The 26,318-nt window shown below is 42.9% G+C and overlaps 1 protein-coding gene across 1 annotated transcript in view; it reads right to left on the bottom strand.

Annotated features, from left to right (window-relative positions):
- LOC127489067 (zinc finger protein 717) overlaps window positions 1-9,484 on the bottom strand; it is a 37,136-nt gene extending 27,652 nt beyond the window's left edge. Inside the window, exon 1 of the mRNA XM_070048281.1 lies at window positions 7,493-9,484. Coding sequence (XP_069904382.1) covers window positions 7,493-7,501 — 9 coding nt within the window. The 5' untranslated portion in view covers window positions 7,502-9,484. The remainder of the gene's footprint in view (window positions 1-7,492) is intronic.
- Between the last annotated feature and the right edge of the window lie 16,834 nt (window positions 9,485-26,318).

The raw sequence follows: 26,318 nt of genomic DNA, 5'->3' as shown, positions 1-26,318 counted from the left end.
CCACTTCCAATCCAGGTCCCTGATAGTAGCCTGAGAAAAAGCAAAAAAAAAAAAAGTGGTCTGATTGTTTGGGCTCCTGTCACTCCCAAGGGAGACCCAGATAAATCTGACTTCAGCCTATCCCATCCTAAACTTTTGGGGCCATGGGGGGAGTGAACCAGCAGATAGAAGATATCTCTCTCTCCCCTCTCTGTAACTTTTTCAAATTGAAATATTTAAAAAAAATTATAGAAGGGGCAGGCACTGTGGCGTAGTGGGTAAAGCCACCACCTACAGTGCTGGCATCCCATATGGGCGCTGCTTCGAGACCCAGCTGCTCCACTCCCTATCCAGCTCTCTGCTATGGCCTGAGAAAGCAGTGGAAGATGGCCCAAGCCCTTGGGCCCCTGCACCCATGTGGGAGACCTGGAAGAAACTCATGGCTCCTGGCTTTGGATTGGCACAGCTCCTGCCATTATGACCATCTGAGGAGTGAACCAGATGGAAGATCTCTCTCTCTTTCTCTCTCTCTCTGCCTCTCCTTCCTCTCTCTGTGTAACTCTGACTTTAAAGTAAAATAAATCTTAAAAAAATTATAGAAATATGATTTAAGTACCCAATAAATAGTAAACTGCTAACTGAAAGTGAGTTTATCAGTTATAAATGTATATTATAATTTTTAGGAAAATCATCAAAAGAAAATTTTAGGAAAAACTGATCCTTGATATAGCTTAATAGAGTAGACAAAATTAAGTCCTATCAAAATGAGATATGGATATTTGAAAGAGTGGGTAATAGGTTACTCATCATATGTAGTAGTACCTGTGTTTGAGTCCTGAAGAACTAGACAATGGCATTAAAATATACAAGAGTGGCTGTACCCTATACTACCAAGGATACCAATTCTTAAACTGGGTACCAACAACTGGGAACAGGGTCCAGAGATTCTTCCTCTAGTACATAGAAAGGTAATACCAAGGGTGCCTTCCTCTGGTGAGAATACAAATTGATTCAAAGGGGGCAATTATTGCATTTGGTCTTAACCAAAGGCAAGAAGAGAGATGAGCACATATCATATTGAGTCAATGCCAAGGCTCTGTACCTCAATCTTAATCCTGTAATGAACTCAGACAATGGCTATAGTCACCTCTGATGTTGCATGAGTAGCAAAGGGATCTAATTTGGAAGATGACTAGGAATGAGGTGTCATGACCTGGCTCCTATCATGCCATCTTGAAGAAAAAAGTCCTCATAGAAATCACCTCTCACAGAGCTGGCTAAATGGATTTACATTAACAAATCACATCTGCTTTCTGTCCACTCCATTTTGTTCACTTAAAGAAAACAGCAAGCATTTGATCACTTTTAAGTTTCTTCATTTAAAAAAATATATTCATTCACTCATTCATTTACTTGAAAAAGTGAACAAGAGGGGAAATGCACAAAGATAGGCAATCTTCCATCTGTTGGTTTTCTTCCCAAATGAAACTGGGTCATGCTGACCCAGGAGCCATATTGCTGGACAGAATCTAAGGACTGGGACAATCGAATGTTGCTTCTCATTCTTCAGCATTAACAAGAAGCTAGACTGGAGTGATGACAAGATAAGATTCCATGTACTTCATCATAGGCTGAACACATCCTGAGTGGCAGCTTAACTCACTGCAACAGAACACCCACCCTAAAGCTTTCATTTTTAAACTCTCTTCACCATGTAGCTTGCAATAACTCTGTGATTTCTGGATTATGAGATTTAAATAACCATCACTTAATTTTTTAAATAACTTATTTGTCAGGGCTGGTGCCATGATTTAGTAGGGTAAACCTCTGCCTGTGGTGCCGGCATCCCATATGGGTGCCGGTTCTAGTCCTGGCTGCTCCTCTTCCAATCTAGCTCTCTGCTGTGGCCTGGGTAAGTAGTAGAAGATGGTCCAAGTGCTTGGGCCCCTGCACCCACATGGGAGACCAGGAAGAAGCATGTGGCTCCTGGCTTCGGATAGCTCCAGCTGTTGTGGCCATTTGGAGAGTGAACCAACAGAAGGAAGACCTTTCTGTCTCTCTCTCTGTCTGTTAACTCTAGCTCTCAAATAAATAACATCTTTTAAGTAAACAAAATGACTTTTCCAACAACTATGACTATACTCCCATTCATTTTACCATTCAGAGGAAGCATAACCAATTAATTTGTTCTGGATCCAGGGGAACCATTTTTCTGCATTAATTCATCTCTTCAATTTTCAACTTTTAAATGCCAAGTTATGGCCCTTTCCCATAATATAGACTTCCAAGTTATTTTTTTCAAAATAAATGTTATTTAAAAAGATTTTTCAGATTTACAGAAAAAATTGCAAAGACAACAGTGTTTACAGATACACCCCATACCCCAGTTCCCACTATTACTAACGCCTCATATTAACATGGTACACTTACCACAACCAATGTGGTATTATTTATATACTATCTTCTTTTTTAAATACTAATTTTCTTTTGAATGGCAGATTTACAGACAGAGGGAGAGATCTCTCATCCATTAGTTCACTCCCTAAGTGCCTGCTGGGACAAGCTGTAAGGAAAAGGGGGTGGAAACAGAGAGGAGATAACCAGACCTCATTTATTCAAAGAAAATAAAGTTGCAGAGGTTGACCAACTACCAGTGTGCATACAGACCAAACACATGGCAGAGAGCAAAGACCCCAGGAAGCTGGGCCTTTTTATAACTTAGCTGGGCTAGGGGTGGGGGTGGACAACAGTAGGTGGAGGTGAGCTTTCCACACAGATTTTTCAAGTTTATTTGTGGGCTGTCAAACCTGAAGAAGAATGCAGGGGGTGGGGTGGGAAACAATACAGAGTGTGAGACTGAACTGGTCTCTTGAAAGAAGGAAGCGGTAGCAAGAACCTAAAATGACTGAGGCTTATGTCCTTGTTCCATCAACCCTGACTCTGAGTATAGATAAGAGGGGGTGCTGTTTTTTTTTTATGGCTACTTCCTGCTGATATGAAGCATTGACATGGGATGGGGTATCTATACTCTGGATCAGATTAATTGAAGAAGAGCAATCTTGTGTTGTTCTTGCATGATGGCTTGGTATATAGCAGCCATATGCTCCTGTAATTATCTTTGAAGCATGTCAATTATACATGGTAGGAATAGGAGCACTATGATTATGGGGCTAAAAGGAGAAATTAGAAACATTGCCCCTGGTGGAAAAGATGGCCAAAATGATGAGGGCAAAGGGGGATGTAGGAAAGCAAGAGTCCTGTTCATAGTGTGAAGACAGTTATATGCCTGAACACTCCTGTTTTGTCTAGTGTGTATATGCTGGCAAGGAGCTGTAGGCTGGAGTTAGTCTGGCCTGCTTCTAGTCCTGGGCTCCCTCATTTCCTCTCTCTGTCTGTGGAAACCCTGGCTGCTGTTGGAGGTTAAGGTGAGGACAGTTCTTACTTCTTTGAGCTTGAATAGTAGTGATGTAGGGACTCGTGATCAAGATAGGGTTCTGGCAGAAAAGGTGGCTTCTCAAGGGGCTGCAACATCAGCTCACAGAACTGTCTCCATTTGAGGTTTCATGTGCATGGCCATCTAGAATTTCATTGCTTCATGTCTGGAAGAAATAAATCTAACATGCAGATTAGACACACAGGGTCCAAAACTAAGGACAGTCTTTATTAGAGGATCTAAGAAAGGTGCTCTCCAAACCAGGAGGGAGTTTTCCTACTGAGAAGCAAACAGAATCTGACAAGAGGGGCTTAATAATAACCAGGTTGGCATTAAGGCCTGGCCAGGTATATGTGAGGCCCAGACCTATCTATCTCTTTACTTGGGATACTAGAAGAGACATCATAAGGGGGGCCAGCACTGTGGTGTAGCAGGTAAAGCTGCTGCCTCCAGTGCCAGCATCCCATATGGGTGCTGGTTTGAGTCCCAGCTGCTCCACATCTGATCAAGCTCTCTGCTATGGTCTGGGAAAATAGTAGAGCATGGCCCAAGTCCTTAGGCCCCTGAAACCACATGGGAGATGCAGAAGAAGCTCTTGGCTCCTGGCTTTGGATCGGCACAGTCTGGCCATCGCAGCCAATTGGGGAGTGATCCTGCACATGGAAGGTCTCTCTCTTTCTCTCTCTGCCTCTCCTCTCTGTGTGTAACTCTGATGTTCAAATAAATAAATAAATCTTTTAGAAAAAGTGACATCATAAGGGAGGTGTGAATCTCTTTAAGGAAGACACCCTGTTGACTTCCATGACTAGCTGGCCTAGGAGAAGAGTTGTACTGAATATGTTAGTTTTGAATTGCTGGCATCTCTAAAAGGAAATTAATCTGCAATGTTATTGACCCTAGGGCATCACCCCAACAGTGATGATTAGTTTGGAAGCTGGACAGAAGGTTTTTTCAGTTTAGGGAGGGCCAGTAGGGCCTGCAGCTCTGACACAGGAGTTCTTTAACCCCCAGGGCAGTTGTTTCCAGTGGCCTTGCTCTTATCAGAACTGGAAGGGCTATTCAGGAGCCAGTTTCTGTCACAACAGCTGCATGCCCAGTGCCCTGACTCCTCATATTGAAAACAGGTGCCTTTTGGGAATGGACCAGCCTTATTGGGTCTCCCTGATGGCAGACCACCATGTAAACCAGCTGTTAATTGGTCCTGCCATCTATTCTTACATTGCTCCTGCTACCTAGCTCACTCCTCTTTTCCTTATCTCTATTAAAGTAGACCACAGAGGCAGCCTTTAGGAATGTCAACCAAGGTGGTGCTCAATCCCATCCCTAATCTTTGGTGGCCTGAGCTAGAAATTCTTGGTCACAGGCATGTTGTGACAGTTTTTTCTGTGAGATAAGATGATGCCCATAAGGAAAGCTATGTCCTTCCAGGTAAGATCAAATATTAAGACCACCTTATCCAAACTGTCTTATAAATTTTGAAGTAAATAAGAAAGTTTGGTTTGAAAAGAGATGGCTTGCCTATTTATTGCATCCATGGCAAGGTAAATCTAGCTGTAAAATCATAATGTCTTCTATATTTGGCTAGGCTATTAATACAGAAAATTGTTAGTCATCCTTTTCTAAGGTCTAAAGATAAAACTGTCAAATAATTACCAAAAGGTCCAATACCTTCTATAAACTATAAGAGTACATGTAGTTGGAAATATCTATTGAATATCTAACACAAACATAAGCCAATTAAAACAGAGCTCTTAATAAATTTTCCCATACAGACATACAATATGTACACAAGTATAATACATAACATGCATTACAGGAGAGTGCAACAAAACAGTTTCAGTAATAGCTTTTTAAAATCTTTAACTGCCTTGTTAAAAATTACCAATTGATTAGAAAGAGTGAAAAGGAGTGTTGTAATATCAAAATTAAAGATTAAGGCTATTTTCAAATATTTCTGCTTTCTTTATTCAGATTGACCAGCTGCCAGTGTGCATGCAGATTGAACATGTGGCAGAGGGCCCAGACCCCAGCAGTCGGGGCCTATTTTATATCTTAAGTGGGCTGGGGTGGGGGTAGGGGGCAGTAGGTGGAGGTGAGCTTCTCCACACAGGTTTTTCAAGTTTTCTATGAGCTTCAAACCTGAAGAAGAATGTAAGGTTGGGATAAGAAACAATACAGGATGTGAGACTGCCTCTTTAAAGAAGGCAGGGGTAAAAAGAACCCAAAATGACTGAGGCTTATGTCCTTGTTCCATCATAAGCCAAAGCCAAAAAAGAGCCCAGAACTCCATCTGCATTCCCACATGTGTGGTTCGGGCCCCAAGCACTTGGGCCATATTCTGTTACTTTCCAAGGTGCGTTAGCAGTGAGATGAATTGGAAGTGGAACAGCTGGGACCTCAACGAACACTGAGGGGCAATTGTTTCCATTGTACTTGATGGCTTAACCCACTGTACCACAACACTTACCCTGATATTGACATATCATTAACTAAAGTCTATATTTTCACTTCCTTGCATATTACATAATATCCTTTTTCTGTTCCAGTAACTCCAAATTATTATTTGAAAATCAGAATCTAGATCTTTTAATTATAAAAATAATGCATGGAGCAGTATTGTGATTCTGTAGGTTAAGCTGCTGCTGCTTGGAATGCCAGCATCCCATAATAGAAAGCCTGATATGAGTCCTGGCTGCTCTTCTGTTCCAACTTTCTGGTAATCCAGCTTCCTGGTAATGCACTTAGGAAGGCAGAGGAAGATGGTCCAAGTGCTTGGATCCCCATCAACTATGTGGGAGACCCAGATGGGGTTCCTGGTCCTTGGCTTCATCTTGGCCCACCTTAGTTATTGTACCCATTTGGGGAGTGAACCAGTAATGGAAAATCTCTCTCCATCTCACTTTCTCAGTCTCTACCTTTAGAAAATACATCTTTAGCAATAATGTGCATATCAGCTATTAATATTACAGAAAAACATAAAAATATAAGCATTATTCCCTTCTTTCTAGGGAGTACTAGTCATACTTCCCAGAACAAACTACTCTTAAAAGATTCTTACATTCCATTCTGAGACTTCCATGTATATACAGAAGGGTACTTTAAAGCATCATAAAAAAGTGGAATTAAATTATTGTGTTTTACTGTAACAAATTTTTAAGTTCATGCATACAAGAAGGTTTCAAAACCATTTGAATGTATTATGAAAAATAATTGAAAGAATTTTAATTTTTGCACCAAAATAATGTCAGTTTTTAACTCCATTTTCCATGAACCTTTTGAAGGGCCTTCATAAAGATATATGTGCATGGGGCCAGCATTGTGGTGTAATGGGTGAAGCCACAGTCTTTGATGCTGGCATCCCTTATGGGCACTAGTTTGTGTCCTGGCTGCTCCACTTTTGATTGAACTCTCTGTGAATGTGCCTGAGAAAGCAGCAAAAGATAGCCAAAGTCCTTGGCTTTGGCACCTATGTGTAAGACCCATTTGGAGCTTCTGGCTTCAGCCTGGCCCAGCCCCAGCCATTGCAACCATTTAGGGAATGAATCAGCAGATGAAAAATCCCTCCCTTCCTGTCTCTCTATCTTATGAATGAAATAAAATGAGTAAATATCATTACATATTTACTATTTCAGTGTACAGATATACCATAATGTATTTTACCAATTCTCTATCACTATACATTTAGGTTGTTTCTGTTTTATTCCCATGATGAACAATATTACAAGTAACTTACATGGTTTTATGTATTTGACCAAATATATGTAAGATAAATTCCTGCAGTTGAATCATACCAAAGAACATTTGCATTCGAAAAATTTTATAGAAAGATTTGTCAAATTTTTTCTCCAAAGGGACTCTACTGCATTACACTCACACCAATATGAGTGCAAGAACCTGTTTCCTCACATCTTCAATAAGTGTGTGATCAGAGTCAGAATTCCCTCAGATGCTTCCAATTTACCATCTCTTTTGATGCCTATCTTCAAGCTTTCTTTTCTTCCTTTTAGCTCTGATCACACTTAGTTTTCTTACCAAACTTCTCTGTGCATATGGTCCTGCACTTATTTCTTCTATACTCACCCTCTTCATTGCCTTGTCTCCTGCCTCCAACCTCACTTTTTCTGCTCACAAACTTCCTGTATAGCTTCCATGGAGCTCAGCACAACTGAACAGAAAACAGGTGCTCTTTCCCTGGCCTCCCAACCTGCCAGCCTCCTGAACCAATAGAGAATGTTAATCAGGAAACATGGAAATAATTAATCTAGGTCACATTATAAGAAGAAATAAATTCCTATTGGTGTAGCCAAAGGGAAAAGCCATCTAGAATTCTGTATTGTCTTTTATTAAAATGGAATCTGGGACTGGCGTTGTGGCATAGCCATAGTAAAGTTCCTGATTTTAGTGCTGGCATCCCATAAGGGTGCCAGTTTGAGTCCTGACTGCTCCATTTCTGATCCAGCTCACTGCTAATGAGCCTGAGAAAGCAGCAGATGATGACCCAGATATCAGGCCGCTGCTCCCATGTGGGAGACCTGAAAGAAGTCGCTGGCTCCTGGCTTCAGTCTAGCCCCACCTTGGCCATTGTCATTTGGGGAGTGAACCAGCAGATAGAAGATCTCTCCCTCTCTGTAACTCTGCCTTTCAAGTAAATAAATAATGTAGGCAGCCTTTGCACAAGTCAAGGCTAATGTAGGCCTGTGAGATTCCTAGGATAAGAAAGTCACATACTCCCATCCTGAAGGAGGATGATAATCAGGAACGCTCTGTTAAAATTATCTGTGCTACTGGAGGCCCCGATAAGTTGCTTACATATGTTGTTATCTTTTGTGCTTCTTTGTGCTTCTTTGTTCTGCAGCTGGTTATGTACAAATACCACAGAGACATTAGAATAAACGAGCCTTGATCAGTCTTGTTGTCTTGGCTCCATTCTCTGCAATCGCTTGTCCCTCTTTTCAGTCCCTCTCCCTCCCTCAGGTTTCGTTTGACTGGTGCAGCTGGCCCGCACAAAATAAACCTTATAGAAAGAAAATAGGTAACTTAAAAAACAATGAAATCTTCTTTTTCTATATTGCATACTAGACAGAATTCCTGTCTTTGAATCAATAGCTCATGATTTTTATTCATTATTCCTTCTTTGGAACTGAGGTGGGAATAGGCAAAAAAGTGGATGAAAGAAAGGGAAAAAATGAAAACTTAAAAGTACAAGATTGGACAGGAAGACTGGAGAAGAAGGAATAAAAATAAGGTTAAGAAATAAAGCCAACTTTTAAATTGTTAAAAACAGAAGTGAAGAAAGGAGGAGGAAATAGGCAAAGAAGTATGGTTATGTTCTGAGAATTGTATCCATTAAATACATGGAATCTGTTCTCTTTATATTAATAAATATAAATCTGTTTAAAAATTAGAAGCTTTGGGCCAGCGCCATGGCTCACTAGGCTAATCCTCTGCCTGTGGCACCGGCACACCAGGTTCTAGTCCCAGTTGGGGCTCCAGATTCTGTCCTGGTTGCTCCTCTTCCAGTCCAGCTCTCTGCTGTGGCCCGGGAAGGCAGTGGAGGATGGCCCAGGTCCTTAGGCCCTGCACCCACATGGGAGCCATTGAGGAGTGAACCAACGCAAAAGGAAGACCTTTCTCTCTGTGTATCTCCCTCTCTCACTGTCCACTCTGCCTGTCAAAAAAATAAAAATAAATAAATAAATTAGAAGCTTTTTTTTTTTCTTTTATTGAGTCACTACTGTGTCACTCTAGTGCTCTAAAAAGAGAATTCAAAGGCAGGCATGGGTTGCAGGGTTGGGGCAGAGTGGAATGGGCAGTGACAACCCTATTCCTCTAACAGCAACCTCTGCACCTCAATTTCTGAGCAATCACCCACAATCAGCTTCATAAAATAAACCACTTAGGGGGAAGACTCAGAGAAAAATCAATGACCTCACTATCTCTTTGCCTATGAAGCATCTTAGAAATAAGCATGCTGCTAAGAAAGTGAGATTATGGCCAAGCTATGTAAAGAACACAAGGATATAAAATTGGGAGGCAGTTTGGTGATTTATGAGCACTCACAGTGAACTGCAGAGGGAAAGGGATGGGAGCCAAAGTAGGCAGCCCAGACAGCAGTGATCAACCAGCCTTTAAGCTGAGAATTATGAGTATTTGCAAAGTGTACAATGAGTTCTACATACAGCAACAGTAATTCTTGTTCCCTTAGGACATAAGGCAAAATATTTTTTTCCAATGTTTTAACTATTTATTTTTTCATTTCCTTTGAAAGGCAGGAGGAGAGGGAGTACAGAAATTTCTTCCATTTGCTGGTACCTCCCCAAATGCCAAAACAGCTGGGAATGTGCCAGCCTGAAGCCAGGATCTTGTAACTCCATCCAGACCTGGGTGAGTTCAGCTGATCCTGAGGACAGGGTCCTCAATGGTATCTGCCTTTACAAAGAGACATCACAGTACAAAATAACACCCCTAGTGAAGGTTTTTGGGATCTGAGAGAAAACTAACGCATCACAGATGAGAGCACAACATTAATCCAGAGGCTGCCGCGAGCCAACAGGTTTCCTGTCTACCTGAGAATCAACCTGGTCACAAGGGAAATCAAGGAAAGAGGACCAAGCAAAGCCACTTGGGCAAGAAGGAAGAGCCAGTCATGGGCAGTTCTGGGCCTGCTTAACCCTGGAATGGGTGCACAAACTAGCCAACTCCAATTTAGGCTGAGTGAACAGACCAGCAGGCTGGTCAGACTGTGTGAAGGGGCGGGCACTGCGGTGAAGTGGTTAAAAACCACTACCTGCTGTGCTGGCATCGCATATGGGCACAAGTTCAAGTCCTGGCTACTCTACTTCTGATCCAGCTCTTTGTTATGTCCTGAGAAAGCAGTAGAAGACAGCCTAAGTCCTTGGGCCCCTGCACCTGTGTGGGAGGCCTGGAGGAGGCTCCTGGCTCCTGGCTTCAGATCAGCTCAACTAAAGCCATTGCAGCTTTTTGGGGAGTGAACCAGCAAATGGAAGATGCCTCTCTGTCTCTGCCTGCCAAATAAATAAATCTTAAAAAAAAAAAAAAATTGTGTCACTTATTCAGGAACCTGGATACAAGAGTGATCTAAAAAGAACTATGAAGAGATGTACACAACAGGAATGAGGGTGGTAAGTGGGTAATAAATGCACAGACTCTAGCCCAAGACAAAAGACAATGCCAACCTTCTTTTCTGTTGTAAAGTTTTATATTAAAGGCCTTGGGGAACATATCTGTAGGCAATTCATATGTAAGATACACATGGGCCATTTGCAATTGGTCTATAAATATTATCATTATTATTATATTATTTCCTTGAGCAATGAGCATCAGCAACTACCTCAGGAAGGAACAATTAAAGGGAATTACTTCAGTCCCCTTCCTAGGGAATTTTGCGTCCTACATGAAGCTCTTCTTACAACCACTTCTCTTATTTTTCATTTAAAAACAATAGAATCCTTTTTTTCTATATTCCATACTGGATAGAATTACTGTCTTGGAATCCATAGTGCATGATTTTCATCATTTTATTGTTATTATTTGTATTATTTTTTCAGGGGAAATGATTCATCCTTAAAGAGGCTTCTTTTTTTCCAGATAGCCCAACAACTGCCTTAGAAATCACCTGTGATGTCGGATGGACGGACAAGCAAGCCAACGGGAGTCATCTTCTAGGAGAAAGGACACTTTACCCAAATGGCTATATTTCATTCTACAGAAAAATGCCACCTGAAACAAAGACCTTGTCCTTCAGTCCCCTGGTTTAAGCAAAGGGCACATGTGCATTATTGCAGGTCCGCAACCCTTTTCATTCTACTCGCATGTGAACTATCTGTACAGGGAAGTAGAGTGTGAGCCAAAAGTAACCACAGCAGAAGTGGTCAGTGTTTCCATTATAAAACTAATTTTAATGACCTCAAATTCAGTCATAAAACTTCTGCTCTTAGCAAAGGACACACACAAACAGCCATATTCACCGCTCTATGAAAACTCTAATGTGAACTGCTTATTTAGGAGTGCCTTTTTGCATTTAATTACAGCAGTTCTCTACTGCTTATAAAAATATCTACATAAATAAGTACATCAGAAACTATTTTTAAAAAATTAACTCTAAATTAAAAAAATAAAAAACCCTGGGGGCCAGCACTGTGGCGTAGCGAGTAAAGCCACCACTTGCAGTGCCGGCATCCCATATGGGTGCCAGTTTGAGTCCCAGCTGCTCCTCTTCTATGCTCTCTGCTCTCAGCTCTTTGCTGTGGCCTGGGAAAGCAGTGGAAGATGGCCTAAGTCCTTGGGCCCCTGCACCCATGTGGGAGACCCAGAGGAAGCTCCTGGCTCCTGGCTTCAGACTGGTGCAGCTCCAGCTGTTGTGGCCATCTGGGGAGTGAACCAGTGGAAGAAGACCTCTCTCTCACTCTGCCTCTCTTTCTCTCTCTCTATTTAACTCTGACTTTCAAGAAAATAAATAAATCCTAAAAAAAAAAAAACCTAAAAGATAAAATGTTAATTCTGGCAATCTACACAAGTGGCCTGTGGCATGTGTCTTCTTTGTGTTTTTGAATACTTCCTAACCTCTCTTCTGGCTTTCCCCTCCTCCCCTCACCCCCATTCTACATCATTGCCCTATATGCTCCTGAAGCTCTCTCCCTTTGGAGCAGTCTTGTAGACTGCCATTCAATCATGTGAGAAATGTTCCTTACTTCAAAATGATTCTGTAGGGCATGCCTGAATGGCATCTAATGGCAAAAAGCAGCAATTCTAATATTCCTTAACTATATTTCCAGCATATGTGGGGCCAGCACATTTGTAGCATATTAAGTAAAGCCACTGCATATGACACTGACACCCCACATGGGCTCTGGTTCATGTCCTAGCTACCCTACTTTAATCCAGCTTCCAGGTAATGTGGCAGAGGACAGCCCAAGTGTATGTGTCCCTGCTCCTCCATAGAGACTTGAATGAATCTCTTGGCTGCTGCTTTGACCCAGCCCAGCCTTGGCTGTTGTGACCACTGAGGGAGTAAACCAGTAGATGGAATATTCATTTCTCTTTTTTTTTCTATCTCTTGTGTGTGGTGGGGGTGGGGTGTCTTTTCCTCTTTCTAACTCTGCCTTTCTAATAAATAAAAAACTTTTTTTAAAGTGTTTTAAAAAAGGGTCCACACTGTGGTGCACAAGATAAAACCATAGCCAGCAGAGCCACCATCCCTTATAGGTACAAGCTCATTTCCAGGCGGTTCCAAATCCAATCCAGCTCCCTGCTAATGGTCTGGGAAAGCAGCAGAGGATGGCCCAACTTCTTGGACCCCTTCAACCACATCAGGGATCTGGCTTTGGGCTCCAGGCTGCAGTCTAGCCCAGCCCAGGATGTTATGGCTATTTGGGGAGTGAGCCAGCAAATGGAGCATCTCTCTCCTAGAATAAAAGAAAAAATAAAATTAAAAAGAAACAAACAAAAAAATTCCTGTCATTCTGCCTTTCTGGTTTAAAAAAAAAGTTTTTAGAAATAAAAAAAAAAAAAACTGACCATAAATGACTCAAGTTGACATATGATGGAGCCAAGAAAGCTACTGCTAACTTTGTCTAGTGACTCCTAATGCTTTCCTCCAGAAAAATCATTTCTCTTGCTTTCCAAGCACTCAAATACCAAAAGTACCAATTCTACCCAGTATTACTCTGTTTAAGGCTGCTTTAGTATTGAAGGAAAAGAAAAGGAACAAGGGGCACAAACCCAGGATGGTTTCAGGGTGACAGTTTCCTCCTCACTTTGCACCTTGGTTTCTAGTTAGAGATGGTCACAAGGGGAAATTCAGATACTGCGGAGCTGCACAAACACCTTCAATCAATCACAGACATTTTCATAGGCTCCCTGTGTGTACACTGGAAGAACACAGAGCACTCCACAAGGCAAGAACATGTTAAACAAAATTTCTCCACTCTGCTGACCACAATCTGAAGAATGTCCTGATCAAAATTCCATTTCAGTTCAAGAAATAGACTACCTGACTTCTTCTCCACTCAGGTGAATTCCTGAGTGAAGAATCCATCTCCATGTGGGCATGGCACCACCACACAATGCAAGCCAGGCTAGTAGCAGAGCTGTGGCTTTGATGCTCTGAGAGGGATGGATAACATCTCTGAGTTCTGACTGGACTAAAAAGCTTCCCCCTGCTCTCGGGGTCCAATACAGATTTGAACTAAATGATAGAAAAACAAAAACAGCTGAATCTGTTAGGTGAGAAGAAAGGAATATTGGTTTCTAGTAATTACTTTGTAGCATATTAGCCTTGAGAGTATTTAATTTTCTACTTATATTTGAGGAAATAAAAAGATTGATCCAGTTCAGTCCTAACACATAGCATCTTTAGCCACTGATCACATTACAGCTAGCCTTGATCACTATCTCCCACTCAACAAATGACAATCAAACTGAAATAGAACAGCCCAACACAATGCTGATACCTGTTCAATAGGCATCTCCAAGATCTTGACACACAAGTCAACAGAAGGGAAATGGTGGGGCTGGTATTGTGGCACAGTAGGTTAAGCCACCACAGCCTCAAATGATGGCATCCCATATGAATGTCATTTTAAGATTTATTTATTTATTTGAAAGTTGGAGTTATACACACACACAGAGAGAGAGAGATGATGGCAATCTGGTGTAGCAGGTAAAGCCAATGCTGACATCCCATATCAGCACCAGTTCATGTCCCAGCTGCTCCACTTCTGATCCAGCTCCCTGCTAATGGGCTGGGGACAGCAGATGGTCCAACTACTTGGGCTCCTGATGTGGGCCTGGGCAGGGCCTGGCCCAGCCCTCACTACTAAAACCATCTGGGGAGTGAATCAGTAGAGGGAAGATTCCCCCCCGCCCCATTTCTCCCTGTAACTCTGCCTTTCAAATAAATAAATATATCCTAAAAGAGAGAGAGAGATCTTCCATCTGCTAGTTTTCTCCTCAGATGGGCACAACAGCCAGGGCTGAGTCAGGTGGCAATCAGGAGCCAGGAGCTTCAGCCAGGTCTCCCACATGGGTGGCAGGAACCCAAACACTTGAGCCATCCTCCACTCTTTCCCAGACCATTATCAGGGAGGGGGATCATAAATGAAGTAACTGGGATATGAACCATTACCTATTTGGGATGCCAGAGTTGCAGGCAGTGGTTTTAGCCCATGGTGCCAAAATGCTGGCCCCATCAGTGCCAGTTTAACTCACAGCTGCTCCACTTCTGTTAATACACTTGGGGAAGAAGTAGATGATCCAAATATTTGGGCCCCTGCTCCCACATGAAGACTTGGATGGAGTTCCAGGCTCCAGGCTTTCAATTGGCTCAATCTTGTTCATTGTGGCCATTTGAAGAGTGAACCAGCAAATCGAAGATCCTCATCCTTCTGTGTCTCCCTCTTCCTCTGTAAATCCACCTTTAAAATAAAATGCTTAATTCTTACAAAAAAAAGAAAGGGTAAAAGAGGAGCCACATGCAAATAACAGAGCAAAGCTATGGTTGTGCTATCCCTCGGCAGCCTTCTGCCTTAAGTGGGAAGTCTCCAGCTTACAGACATTGACATAAAAGACACTTACAACATATTTCAAAATAACAGAGGAGAGGTTTATAAGGCAGATTGATTTTATGATGACTTTTATTGTAAAGTTACACTAACAATAGGTAGATCCCTTTTAGTGCAACCAAATGAACCCAGTGCCTAATTCAAGGAGACAGCCTGAAGAATGTGCTGACAGTGGAGAGAGCTGAAATGTCTCCATTACTCTTCTCAACATCATAAAAAGATGTGTGTGGTTATAAAGAGGATGGAAGCACACCAATTTCAGAAGAGGGGGGAGCAAAGGTCAGGTCATTTTAAGAAAATAAAATAAATCTCAGAATATAATGTAGGTGGAAAAACATCATCAATTCATCAATTCTCACCAGGATCCAGAAAAAATGCCCATGTGAGCAAAACAATGGTTTAGTTCCCACTATGGGCAGGTGTCACCCAACCAGGCACTCAGAGAATATAAGCAAAGATTTTCCACAAAATGAAACATGTAATATGAACCAGTCACATGGAACATCGATGTCTAGTGCTCAATGTGAACCCCAGAATAATCACCCAGCAAACCTGTTAAGTCCCAAGAGAAGTCAGCTTTTTAGCCTTGCAGTCACAAGGAAAACACAGCTACTTGAAATGCTTTAGGGTGACTACTAACATCTTTGTCCTTCTCTGAAAAACAGCCTGATGTGGACAAGGGCTGACAGTTATGAAAACAGAATTACATGCAGTCTACTGGATGTGAATCAATGGAAAAGCTAGAAAATAATGTCAAGACCAGAGAAACAAAATGAGAAAAGCAATGAAACGAGGGACAGATGAGTTTCTTCAGAGCTTTTCCTCCATCAAATTCCCTAGGAACCCACACTTGCTAATGTGGCATTCACTCCACTGCCAAAATGTTGGAAAGTAGGACAAGCTGTCTACTGAAAGGTGCCCAATGTGAGTCCATCAGAGTCTCTTCCAATGGCCAGTGTCACACAAGAAGCAGTCTTCCCAGGGAGAGAGGCCAAGTGGCACCTTGGATCAAGGCAGTGACTACGACTAGGCAATCATCCCCTTTGCAGACCAGCAGAAACAGCAAAGAGAAAAAGTGGGGAAGAAAGGGGAGAAAAAAATGTGGAGACTCCATCTTTCTGGATTACAGATGCTCAGACAAGAGCCACCACAGGCTTTAGGAGCCACTGGGGGGCAGCAGCACACCGCGGTCACTCGTAAAATCAAAAAAGACTTAAAAAACCTTCAAATACAACATTCCATGAAAAATAAATTTTGTAAAGCCAAGTCATCTAATAGAGTAGATGGGGGAATCCATATTTTAAAGAAGTGCCATTCATGGTAGGCCTGGTATTCAGAGAGCAGTTTTGAGTTTTACAATTCCCCCGCATATGCATCCTCTCTTCATCTCCCCCAAGAAAAACCAGACACTGAAGAATCTCCACATCATACACATCTAGAATAGCACATCTGTACATATGAGTTGGTACAAACTGTGCACTTGGATACCTCATGCACACTGGCCATAAGCATGCATCTCCACATGCCATTTAAGACTGGTCACAGAAACAGGTTCTCTGAGCCAACATTATTTTTGATGCACACACCTCTCATCACACAGGATTCCTATTTCTCTTTCTGAGAAGTAATAAAGCCATTTTAACCACATGATTGACATCCTTTGACAGTATGTAGAAACGTAATTGATATCTTTGGAATGTGTTGTCTAGAAGTGTCTGTCTTCCACAGGATTGGTAATTGTAGCCATTCATTCACTCTTAAACATATTTGTGAACTGCCTTGGATTTGCCATTAATATTTGACAGGGGTGGGGATTTTTTTTTCCTGTCAAAGTCATTTGAATATTTATAACATCTTTCATGGATCACACAAAATTACCAAATTAAAAATTCATATGCTGTAGATTGCTTATCCAGTGCCACATGCAGTTGCCTTGGCAGGGCCAGAACAGATGATTTCATGGACCCTATATGGCCCACAGATTGGCTGTTCCCCACCTCTGATTTAGAGTAAAATGTTAACTAAAGTTCTGACTTCTTTCACTTTGCTTATTGGACAAGTCAGAGCCGATGTCCAATAAAGGCCCTTAGAACCTACTAGAGTTAGAAGAAACACTTTTCCACTTCCCTTGTAACTTTAGAGTACATTTTCATAGCCACTGATCCCACTTCAAATTGTCTACTGATGGCCTAGTTTTGTGGCACACTGGTTTAAGGTACCTCCTGCAATGTCAACATTCTATGTGAGCACCAGTTCAAGTCTCAGCTGCTCCACTTCCAATCCAGTTCTCTACTAATAGGCCTGGGAAAGGCAGCAGCAGATGGCCCAACACTTGTCCCACCCTTCCCTTCCTCCCTCTCTTCCTCCGCCCCTGCCCCCTGCCCCCTGCCCCACTTCCTCACTTTTGTGTGTATCCTAGGTGCCAAAGGGACCCTTCAGGTCTCCTTGCAATGCAAATAGCAAAGCTGATATGCAGCACAGAGCAGCTAGTGAAACAGACCAGTGGAAAGCCCCTGAGGCTTCAAAGGGACATCCATTTTTCCCCAGCTGCCTAATACACCTCCCCATACCCTGAGTGAAAAAGTCCCTCCTAACTGGATAAAACCCAGGGTCCTGACTCACCTGCCAGCAGCCCTCTCCAGAGAATAGGCTGCCACCCCTCTTTGTTTCCAATAAAGCAATCTGTTTCTGTTGAGGTCGATCTGTTTCCTTTTTCCACCTCTTCTTCTGAGGGTAAAAAAGGCTAGAGTCCTGAGCTATTCCAAACCTAACAACTTGGGTCCCTGCCACCCACATGGGAGTCCCAAAAGGTGTTCCAGGCTCTATCCAGGATTCACTTCCCAACTGGGCTATCCAAGGACACTATCCAGGATTCACTTTCTGTTTTTACTTCCTAGATGGCCTCATTATGCTCAACAATTAGTAACCTGTGATAAAACCACAACATATGAATCACTGAAACACAGTTATGCATGTGCAAACTTCATTTTACTGAAAGTCAGAAATAGTTTTCAAGCCTACATCTTCTACTCCACTATGTGGGCATCTCTGTGTGGGGAGAGAGGCACTTTTTTGTCTTCTCTCTTCTTTCTTAGCCTTCCTCACATTAACAACTTGTATAGATGCTTCCACAGAACAGTCATTATGAAAATATAGAACATCCTCCCATGTCAAAAATGTCATAGACTTAAACACAGAACCCAAAGTAAGACAAATAATAGGCCCCCTTAATTAAAACAATATGGACTGTAAGATAATCAGCTTGGTGGATCACTGGGTGACTGTAAAGAACTGGGCAGAGAAAAAGTGTTACTTTTCTGTATTTATTTTTTATAGTCCTCCACTTTATGCAAATCCAGATAAAAATAGCTCCAGTTGACCACACAGTAGATTGTGTTAACTTCAGCTCACCTTGCAAAGGGATCAGTGGCAGATAATTGATGGAACAAGGATATAAGCCTCAGCCATTCTAGCTCATTACCCAAAAGATAAACATTGGAATGTATTCCTTGTCCTTGAATCTCAATTGGGTCTCACACCCTATTGCTTTCACACCCCACCCTACATTCTACTCCAGGTTCCCAAAGCCCCACACAGTTCCAGGAATTCCCCTCCACCTGCTGCCCCCATCCTTAACCCTCCTAAAATCCAAAAAGCACAGCATTCTGCCAGGCGTTCCATCAATGTGCATGTGGGCAGTTGGTCACCCACCTCTACAAATTCATTTTCTCTGAATAAATTCGTTCTGGCCATAAATTCATACACTGCTTCCTCTCTATTCTGCACCTCTTTTCCTAACATCGTGGTGCCCTGTGTGAGGAGGCACTAGTCAGCAACTCCTTTCCTAACAGTAGTAACTGTTGGCATCCTTGCTAACAGAAGAAGGAAGGGCTGAAGACAGACATCAAAAAGCAGCAAAATAAATCAACAGCTCTGATTCCATGGCCTCAAATTCAAGACTGAAAAAATCTGTCGGGGCCGGCGCTGTGGCTCACTTGGTTAATCCTCTGCCTGCAGTGCCGGCATCCCCTTTGCTCCTCTTCCAGTCCAGCTCTCTGCTGTGGCCCGGGAGGGCAGTGGAGGATGGCCCAGGTGTTTGGGCCCTGCACCTGCATGGGAGACCAAGAGGAAGCACCTGGATTCTGGCTTCGCATCAGTGCAGCACCGACCATAGTGGCCATTTTGGGGGTGAACCAATGGAAGGAAGACCTTTCTCTCTGTCTCTCTCTCTCACTGTCTAACTCTGCCTGTCAAATAAATAAAAACTAAAAAGAAAAAAAAAAGAAAAGAAAAAAGCCTGTCAACTAAACAAGGAAGAGAGATAAAGCCACAAAGCTACAGCACACCCTTCATGCTGCTCCCGCTTGGAAAAACTAAGCTGAACACTTAGGGTCCCGGCTACCAGTTGTGTCCGCGGGGACCCCACTGAGCCAACGAGGTGCAGGATGGGGGCTGTGGAGCAGATTCTAGTCTGATCCTCCTTCTCCAACCCCCTGCCCCCTCAGGCTCCCAGCTGAAGGCCACCAAGCCCAGCCCTGCTGGAATGGCCTCTGGATACAGCAGGAGGCCCGCTCAGATGGCATTCTCTGATCCACTCAAAGTGAGAACCGGCTTTATTTAAATATTTAGAGAAAGGGAGTCTGGCTGTGCTCTTACCTGTCCTGCTGGTGCAGCTCCCCCCATCCGATAACCTTCCCCTTGTAACCACTAAGTAAAGCACGTTATGGGAAGTTTGGGCGAGGTAGCATGCCACTGTTCCTATGCTGGGAGGCTGCAAGCAGCGCTGGGAGGCAGGACAGCCCGGATTCCAGCCCTGACTGCAGGGAAAAGCCGCCAGGATCACTGAGGAGCAAGTGAGCCACACCTGGGAGCCGCCAGCCGCCCTAGCACCCACCCCTCCCCCCCCACACACATCCCGGCCCCTTCCTAGTCTCCATACTTGCCACAGAAAGTCCAGGGAGTACGTCCTCCTTCTTCAGGGCACACGAGGAGCAGAGTGTGGGGCAGAAAAGGTCCCCAGCACGTGGGACCCACAGGCAGCAGATGAAGAGGCACAGCCACAGCGGGTGGCAGGCTCTGGGTGTGTACTCGCAAACTGCCTGGGGTTGCAGTGCCGAGCGAGGCAGTGCAAGTGTGGAGAGGATCGCAGCAGCCTCCTGGTCCTGACTCCGGTCACTGAATGAGCTTCCTCCGAGGCGCAAGGGCAGGAACGCGTCGGGACACCTGAGGACTCTGGGAAATGGAGTCCAGGCTGGGACCTCTGGCTCTCCCCGAGGGCTTCAGAGGGCGTTTGCTTCTGTTTACATCCCTCCTTCTCTTCCTTCTCACCTCAAAATCTCAAGGATCAGTTGGTGCTCTTCCTTTCCTGAACGAAAATCTTGAGGAACACCGACTTCTGCTAACTGATCCCAAAACCTTCGCTCCTTCATTAACTGCATTCTTCTGGGGAAGTCTAATTTGCTTTGTCCCTGGAAATTTCTCTCAAATAATAAATGACGATGAATAGAATATATCTTTAGCAGAGGTGTAGAAGGCATAGTTTAACATCCAAATTTGAGAATACAACTTTTATTTGTGTTTTATTGGTGTTTATAATTTTTTTAAACATTTTTACTGGGGCCAGCGCTGTGGTGCAGCTTGCTAAAGCCCTGGCATGAAGCCCCAGCATCCCATATGGGTGCCAGTTCTAGTCCCGGCTGCTCCTTTCCCATCCAGCTCCCTGCTAGGCCTGAGAAAGCAGTAGAAGATGGTCCAAGTCCTTGGGCCCCTGCACCCACGTGGGAGACCCGGAGGAAGCTCCTGGCTCTGGATCAGCACAGCTCTGGCCATTGTGGCCATCTAGGGAGTGAACCAGCAGATGGAAGACCTCTCTCTCTGTCTCTACCTCTCTGTAGCTCTGTCTTTCAAAGAAATAAAAAATAAATCTTTAAAAAAATTTTATTCATTTGTTTGAAAGACAGAGTTACAGAGATGTGGAGGCCAAAAGAGAGAGAGGGATAGAGAGAGGTCTTCCATCAATTCACTCCCCAAATGGCTGCAATGGCTGGAGCTCAGCCATTCTGAAGCCAGGAGTATCTTCCAGGTCTCCTACATGTGTACAGGGGCCCAAGTACTTGGGCCAACTTCCTCTGCTTTACCAAGCCATAGCAGAGAAATGGGTAGGAAGTGCAGAAGCCTGAATTCAAACCAGCACACTTATGCAATGCTGGCACTACTGACAGTGGCTTTACCTGCTACACCATAGTGCCAGTCCCAATAGTTCTTTTCAAATTTTTTTTTTTTTTGACAGGCAGAGTTAGACAGAGAGAAACAGAGAGAAAGATCTTCCTTTTCCATTGGTTCACCCCCCAAATGGCCGCTACGGCTGACACATTGCGGCCAGCGCGCTGCACCTATCTGAATCCAGGAGCCAGGTGCTTCCTCCTGGTCTCCCATGGGGTGCAGGGCACAAGCACTTGGGCCATCCTCGACTGCCCTCCCGGGCCACAGCAGAGAGCTGGACTTGAAGAGGAGCAACTGGGACAGAACCAGTGCCCCAACCAGGACTAGAACCCGGGGTGCCAGTGCCACAGGTGGAGGATTAGCCTAGTGAGCTGCGGTGCCGGCCTCTATTTATTTTTTACCACCTTTTAATTCACCAAGCACAGAAACAGGGGAACTGGATACAGAACTAATATTGTTGAGTACCTTATAGGAGCCAAGTTAAGGGACTAAATGCCTTACATCATATTATTTATACCTTAGATTAATTTGGAGACAGTATCATCAGGAATTTACAAAAAAAAAAAAAACTGAGGTGCAAAGAGTTTAGCATTTACCCATGGCGATATCAGTTAAAGGTCTGGGTTAAAGGTCAACCAAAATCTAGTACTGCTTTAGGAAATCTTTCTTTTGTCTTGGGATTCAGTTTCTAAAACCCTAGATTTCTCTTCTGGAAAAACAGTGAGAGAGAGGAAGAGTACCTAAAACAATAATCTACACTGTAGAGACCACCAATGATTATAACTTATAACTTGTCTAAAAAAGGAAGGAGATTCAGTGATCACAATCCTGATCAATCTTGTCCTAAATGCCTTCCTACATCAGCTAGAGACATAAATATGTGACAAAATTTTCCTATAAAAAAACAAAATGAAAAATGTTTTAGTGATTGATTTCTAGGTTTAATAAATTTATCCTGTGTGGAGCAATATTCCAAGTAGTATTATAATAATCTTCTTTTCTTTTTTTAGAAAACTTTCATTTAATAAACATAAATTTCATTTGTACAACTTTTGGATTATAGCGGTCCCCCCCCTTAACCACCCTCCCACCCACAAACCATCCCATCTCCTACTCCCTCTCCCATCCCATTCTTCAGTAAGATTCATTTTTAATTATCTTTATATATAGAAGATCAACTTAGTATATACTAAGTAAAGATTTCAACAGTTTGTACCCACACAGACACACAAAGTATAAAGTACTATTTGAAGACTAGTCCTACAGTCAATTCTCATAGTACAACACATTAAGGACAGAGATCCTACATGGGGAGTAAGTGCACAGTGACTCCTGTTGTTGGTTTAACAATTGACACACTTATTTATGATATCAGTAATCACCCGAGGCTCTTGTCATGAGCTGCCAAGGCTATGGAAGTCTCTTGAGTTCAGAAACTCCAACTGTATTTAGACAAGGCAATAATAAGCAGAAGTTCTCTCCACCCTTCAGAGAAAGGTACCTCCTTCTTTGATGGCTCATTCTTTCTTCTGGGATCTCACTCACAGAGATTGTTCATTTAAGTCATTTTTTGCCACAGTGTCTTGGTTTTCCATGCCTGAGAAACTCTCATGGGCTTTTTAGCCAGATCCGAATGCCTTAAGGGCTGATTCTGAGGCAGAGTGCTTTTAGGGCATTTGCCATTCTATGAGTCTGCTGTGTATCCTGCTTCCCATGTTGGATCGTTCTCTCCTTTTTAATTCTATCAATTACTATTAGCAGACACTGATCTTATTTATGCAATCCCTTTGACAGTTAATACTATCTTCATGATCAATTATGAACTTAAATTGATCATTTTAACTAGTAATATGGCATTGGTATCTGCCAACTTAATGGGATTTGGAGTTCCTTGGCATGTTTCCAGCTTTGCGATTAGGGGTAAGTCTGACTGAGCATGCGCTGAACTGTACATCTCCTCCCTTTCCCATTCCCACTCTTATTTTTAACAGGGATCAATTTTCAGTTGAATTTAAACACCTAAGAATAATTGTGTGTTAATTAAAGAGTTCAACAAATAGTATTAAGTAGAAAAAGAAAATATTAAAAAGAATAAAATAGTAAGCTGTTCCTCGACAGTCAGGACAAGGGCTGATCAAGTCATTGTTTCTCACAGTGCCAGTTTCACTTCTACAGGTTTCCTTTTAGGTGCTCAGTTGCATAACTTCCTTTTCATTTTACTAAGGCAGAAGGGGCCAGCATTGTGGTCCTATGTGTTAACATGCAGCTTCTGATGCTAGCATTCCATATGGAAGTGGTGATTCAAATCTCAGCTGCTCTGCTTCTGATCCAGCTTCTTGCTAATACACATATTTAATGGGAAGGAGACAGACTGATAAATGGAAAACTCAGAGCCAATACACAAATGGCATGGGTTATACTAGAATGTGAACCTTTGCCTTCATTAAATTGCAATCCACTCAATAAGTAGTTGTTATGACGTGAAAAATATACTTCATAGTGGCTGCTTTAAGGGCTATGGTGTAGTAGGTTAAACCACTGACCATAGTGCTGGCATCTCATAAGGGTGCTGGTTCAAGTCCCAGCTGCTCCACTTCTGATCCAGTGCCCTGATAATGTGTCTGGGAAATCAGTGGAGGACAGCCCAACTGTTTCGGCTCCTGTACCTATATGGGTGACCCAGATGAAGCTCCTGGCTCCTGGCTTTGGCTTGGCTCAGCCTTGGCCATTGCGGACATTTGGGGAGTGAACCAGCAGATGAAAGGCCTGTCTCTCTCTCTCTCTCTCTCTCTCCTTCCTCCCTCTCCCTCTCCCTCTCCCTCTCCCTCTCCTTCTCTGTCCTCCCTTTCTCTCTGTAACTCTGCACTTCAAATAAATAAAAAATTCATCTTTTTTATAAAGGGCCATTTTAGCAACAATGTAAAGATACATGATCATGTGTTCAGGATGTGATGTACCAGAAGATTCACAAGACACACTTAGATAATAGATTTGGATAAGGAGTAGATGACCACACTCAGGAAATGCATATGTGTTAAAAATAGCTTTCAGTTTTAAAATTACATATAACAACATTTGTTTTAAGGGCACACAACATACTTTCATTATAGTATAAAAATATTTATTTCTGGGCTAATGACAATGTGCAATTTTCATTTTAATGAAAATATTTAATATTTAAGTAACAATCCAAGAGGCTATGGAATAACTATTTAAATGTTAATCTTTAAATATTAAGATTTAAACTAGAAATGCCTATGTGATTATAGGGTAATAAAACATTTTAAATACTACCATGATATAAAAGATATGTATATAACCATTCTTTTAAAATTCACAAGGTTGATATATTCACCTTGAAACAGCATATTATAATGAAATTCTTCAAAAAGTTTATGAAAAATATATATTATGAAAAATTATGCAGAGATTTCAAAGATGTTTCTACCAAAATAATGTCTTTTAATTCCATTTTTAGAGGTTTATAATAATATTTATTTATTCATTTATTTGAAAGACAGAGTTATAAATAGAGAGGAAAAAATAGATCTTCCATCCACTGGTTCAGTCTCCAAATAGCCACAATGGCCAGAGCTGGACCAGTCCAAATAAAGAGCCAGGAGCTTCTTCCAGGTCTCCCATGTGAGTGCAGTGGCCCAAGTATTTGAGCCATTATCTGCTGCTTTTCCAGGTGCATTAGCAGAAAGCTGGATCAGAAGTGGAGCAGGTGGGACTCAAACCAATGCCTATATTGGGATGCTGGCATCCCAGGCAGCTTTACCTAATATGCCACAATGCTGGTCACTATTTTTGGAGTTTTTGAAGCATCTTGTAGCTTTCATTTTTGGGCCAAATGATTAAGACACCTACTCCCCACAGTGGAGACCCAGGTTTGATACCTGGCTGTGCATCTGGATTCCAATTTCACCCAAAGGCAAGCCCTGGAAAGCATTGGAGATAACACAATTAATTAGATTCCTTCTACCTGTAAGGGAGTCCAAGATTACGGTTCTGGTCCTGGCTTCTCCCCATTACAGGCAATTGGAGAGTGAATCATTGGGCAAGCTGGTAGCTATCTCTCACTCTCTCTCTCTGAATTCCTTGTTCCCAGATTTTGCCTGGCCTGGCCCCAGCTATTGTGCATATTTGGGGAGTAAATTAGCCAATGGACAATCTCCCTGGTTCTCAAAGAAAAAAATATACAATTGAAAAAGCCCTGAAAATAACATGTGAGTTTTTCAATTTTTTTTATTTCTGGTGTTGATTTATATTTTTATTCCATTTCACTTGGGAAATGTGCTTGGTATGCTTTCAATTTTCTAAAACTAGCTGAGACATTTTCTGAACTAACTGGTGATCTCACCTGAAGAATAGTTAAGAATATGTCTTCTGGGACTGGTGTTGTGGTGGACTTGCCCAACTCAAAGAAATTAGGTCATGCGTGAAGTTCAGATTCTCCCTTCTCACCACACAATCTGGAAAGGTGAGGCCCAGGGTTCAGGCAGGCAGCACACCAGGGTCCCAGCTGCTGGCCCACCTCACCTCCTGTGGGCCAGGGAACCTCACACACTCACCTCTTTCCAGCTTCCAAGGACTCCAGGCATCCACTCAGGGCCCTGCGGTGAGGGAAGTTCAGAGTAGAAGCGTCTGAGCTGACCCGGGCTCTCTCAGGATCAGAACCAGGAAGCTGAATTCAGCAGCAACGGAAAGAGAATCCCCAGAGGGTCTCCATGTCGCCCTGGTGCGCTAGATTAAACAGCTTGTCCGGATAATGCGCACACATGACGTCACAAAAGACGTATCCAATCCTAGCCTGAGGGTGGTCCCCTTGGGGTTGCACGGGGTGAGGAGACTGAGGGGCGGGGCTTGGCCTAAGGTCCGAAGCTGCCTTACTGGGAGTTTGGCCTTCCTGACAGCAGGGGCCGCTGACCCGCCCTCAGGATCCCATCTCCTGGGAGCTCCGCTGCCTGCATTGTCCAAAATCCCGTTCAGATCTTGTAACTCCAGAGCTTGCAATAATCTTCACCTGACTTACAATTTATTGATTGTTTATGGGACTCAGGGTGTGTGTGATGGATGTATGTGGGGTGGGTCCCACGGCA

This window comes from Oryctolagus cuniculus, chromosome 8 (assembly GCF_964237555.1).
Source record: "Oryctolagus cuniculus chromosome 8, mOryCun1.1, whole genome shotgun sequence".
Taxonomy (NCBI): domain Eukaryota; kingdom Metazoa; phylum Chordata; class Mammalia; order Lagomorpha; family Leporidae; genus Oryctolagus; species Oryctolagus cuniculus.
Note: the sequence above shows the minus strand (reverse complement) of the source record. Positions and strands in the feature narration are given on the sequence as shown.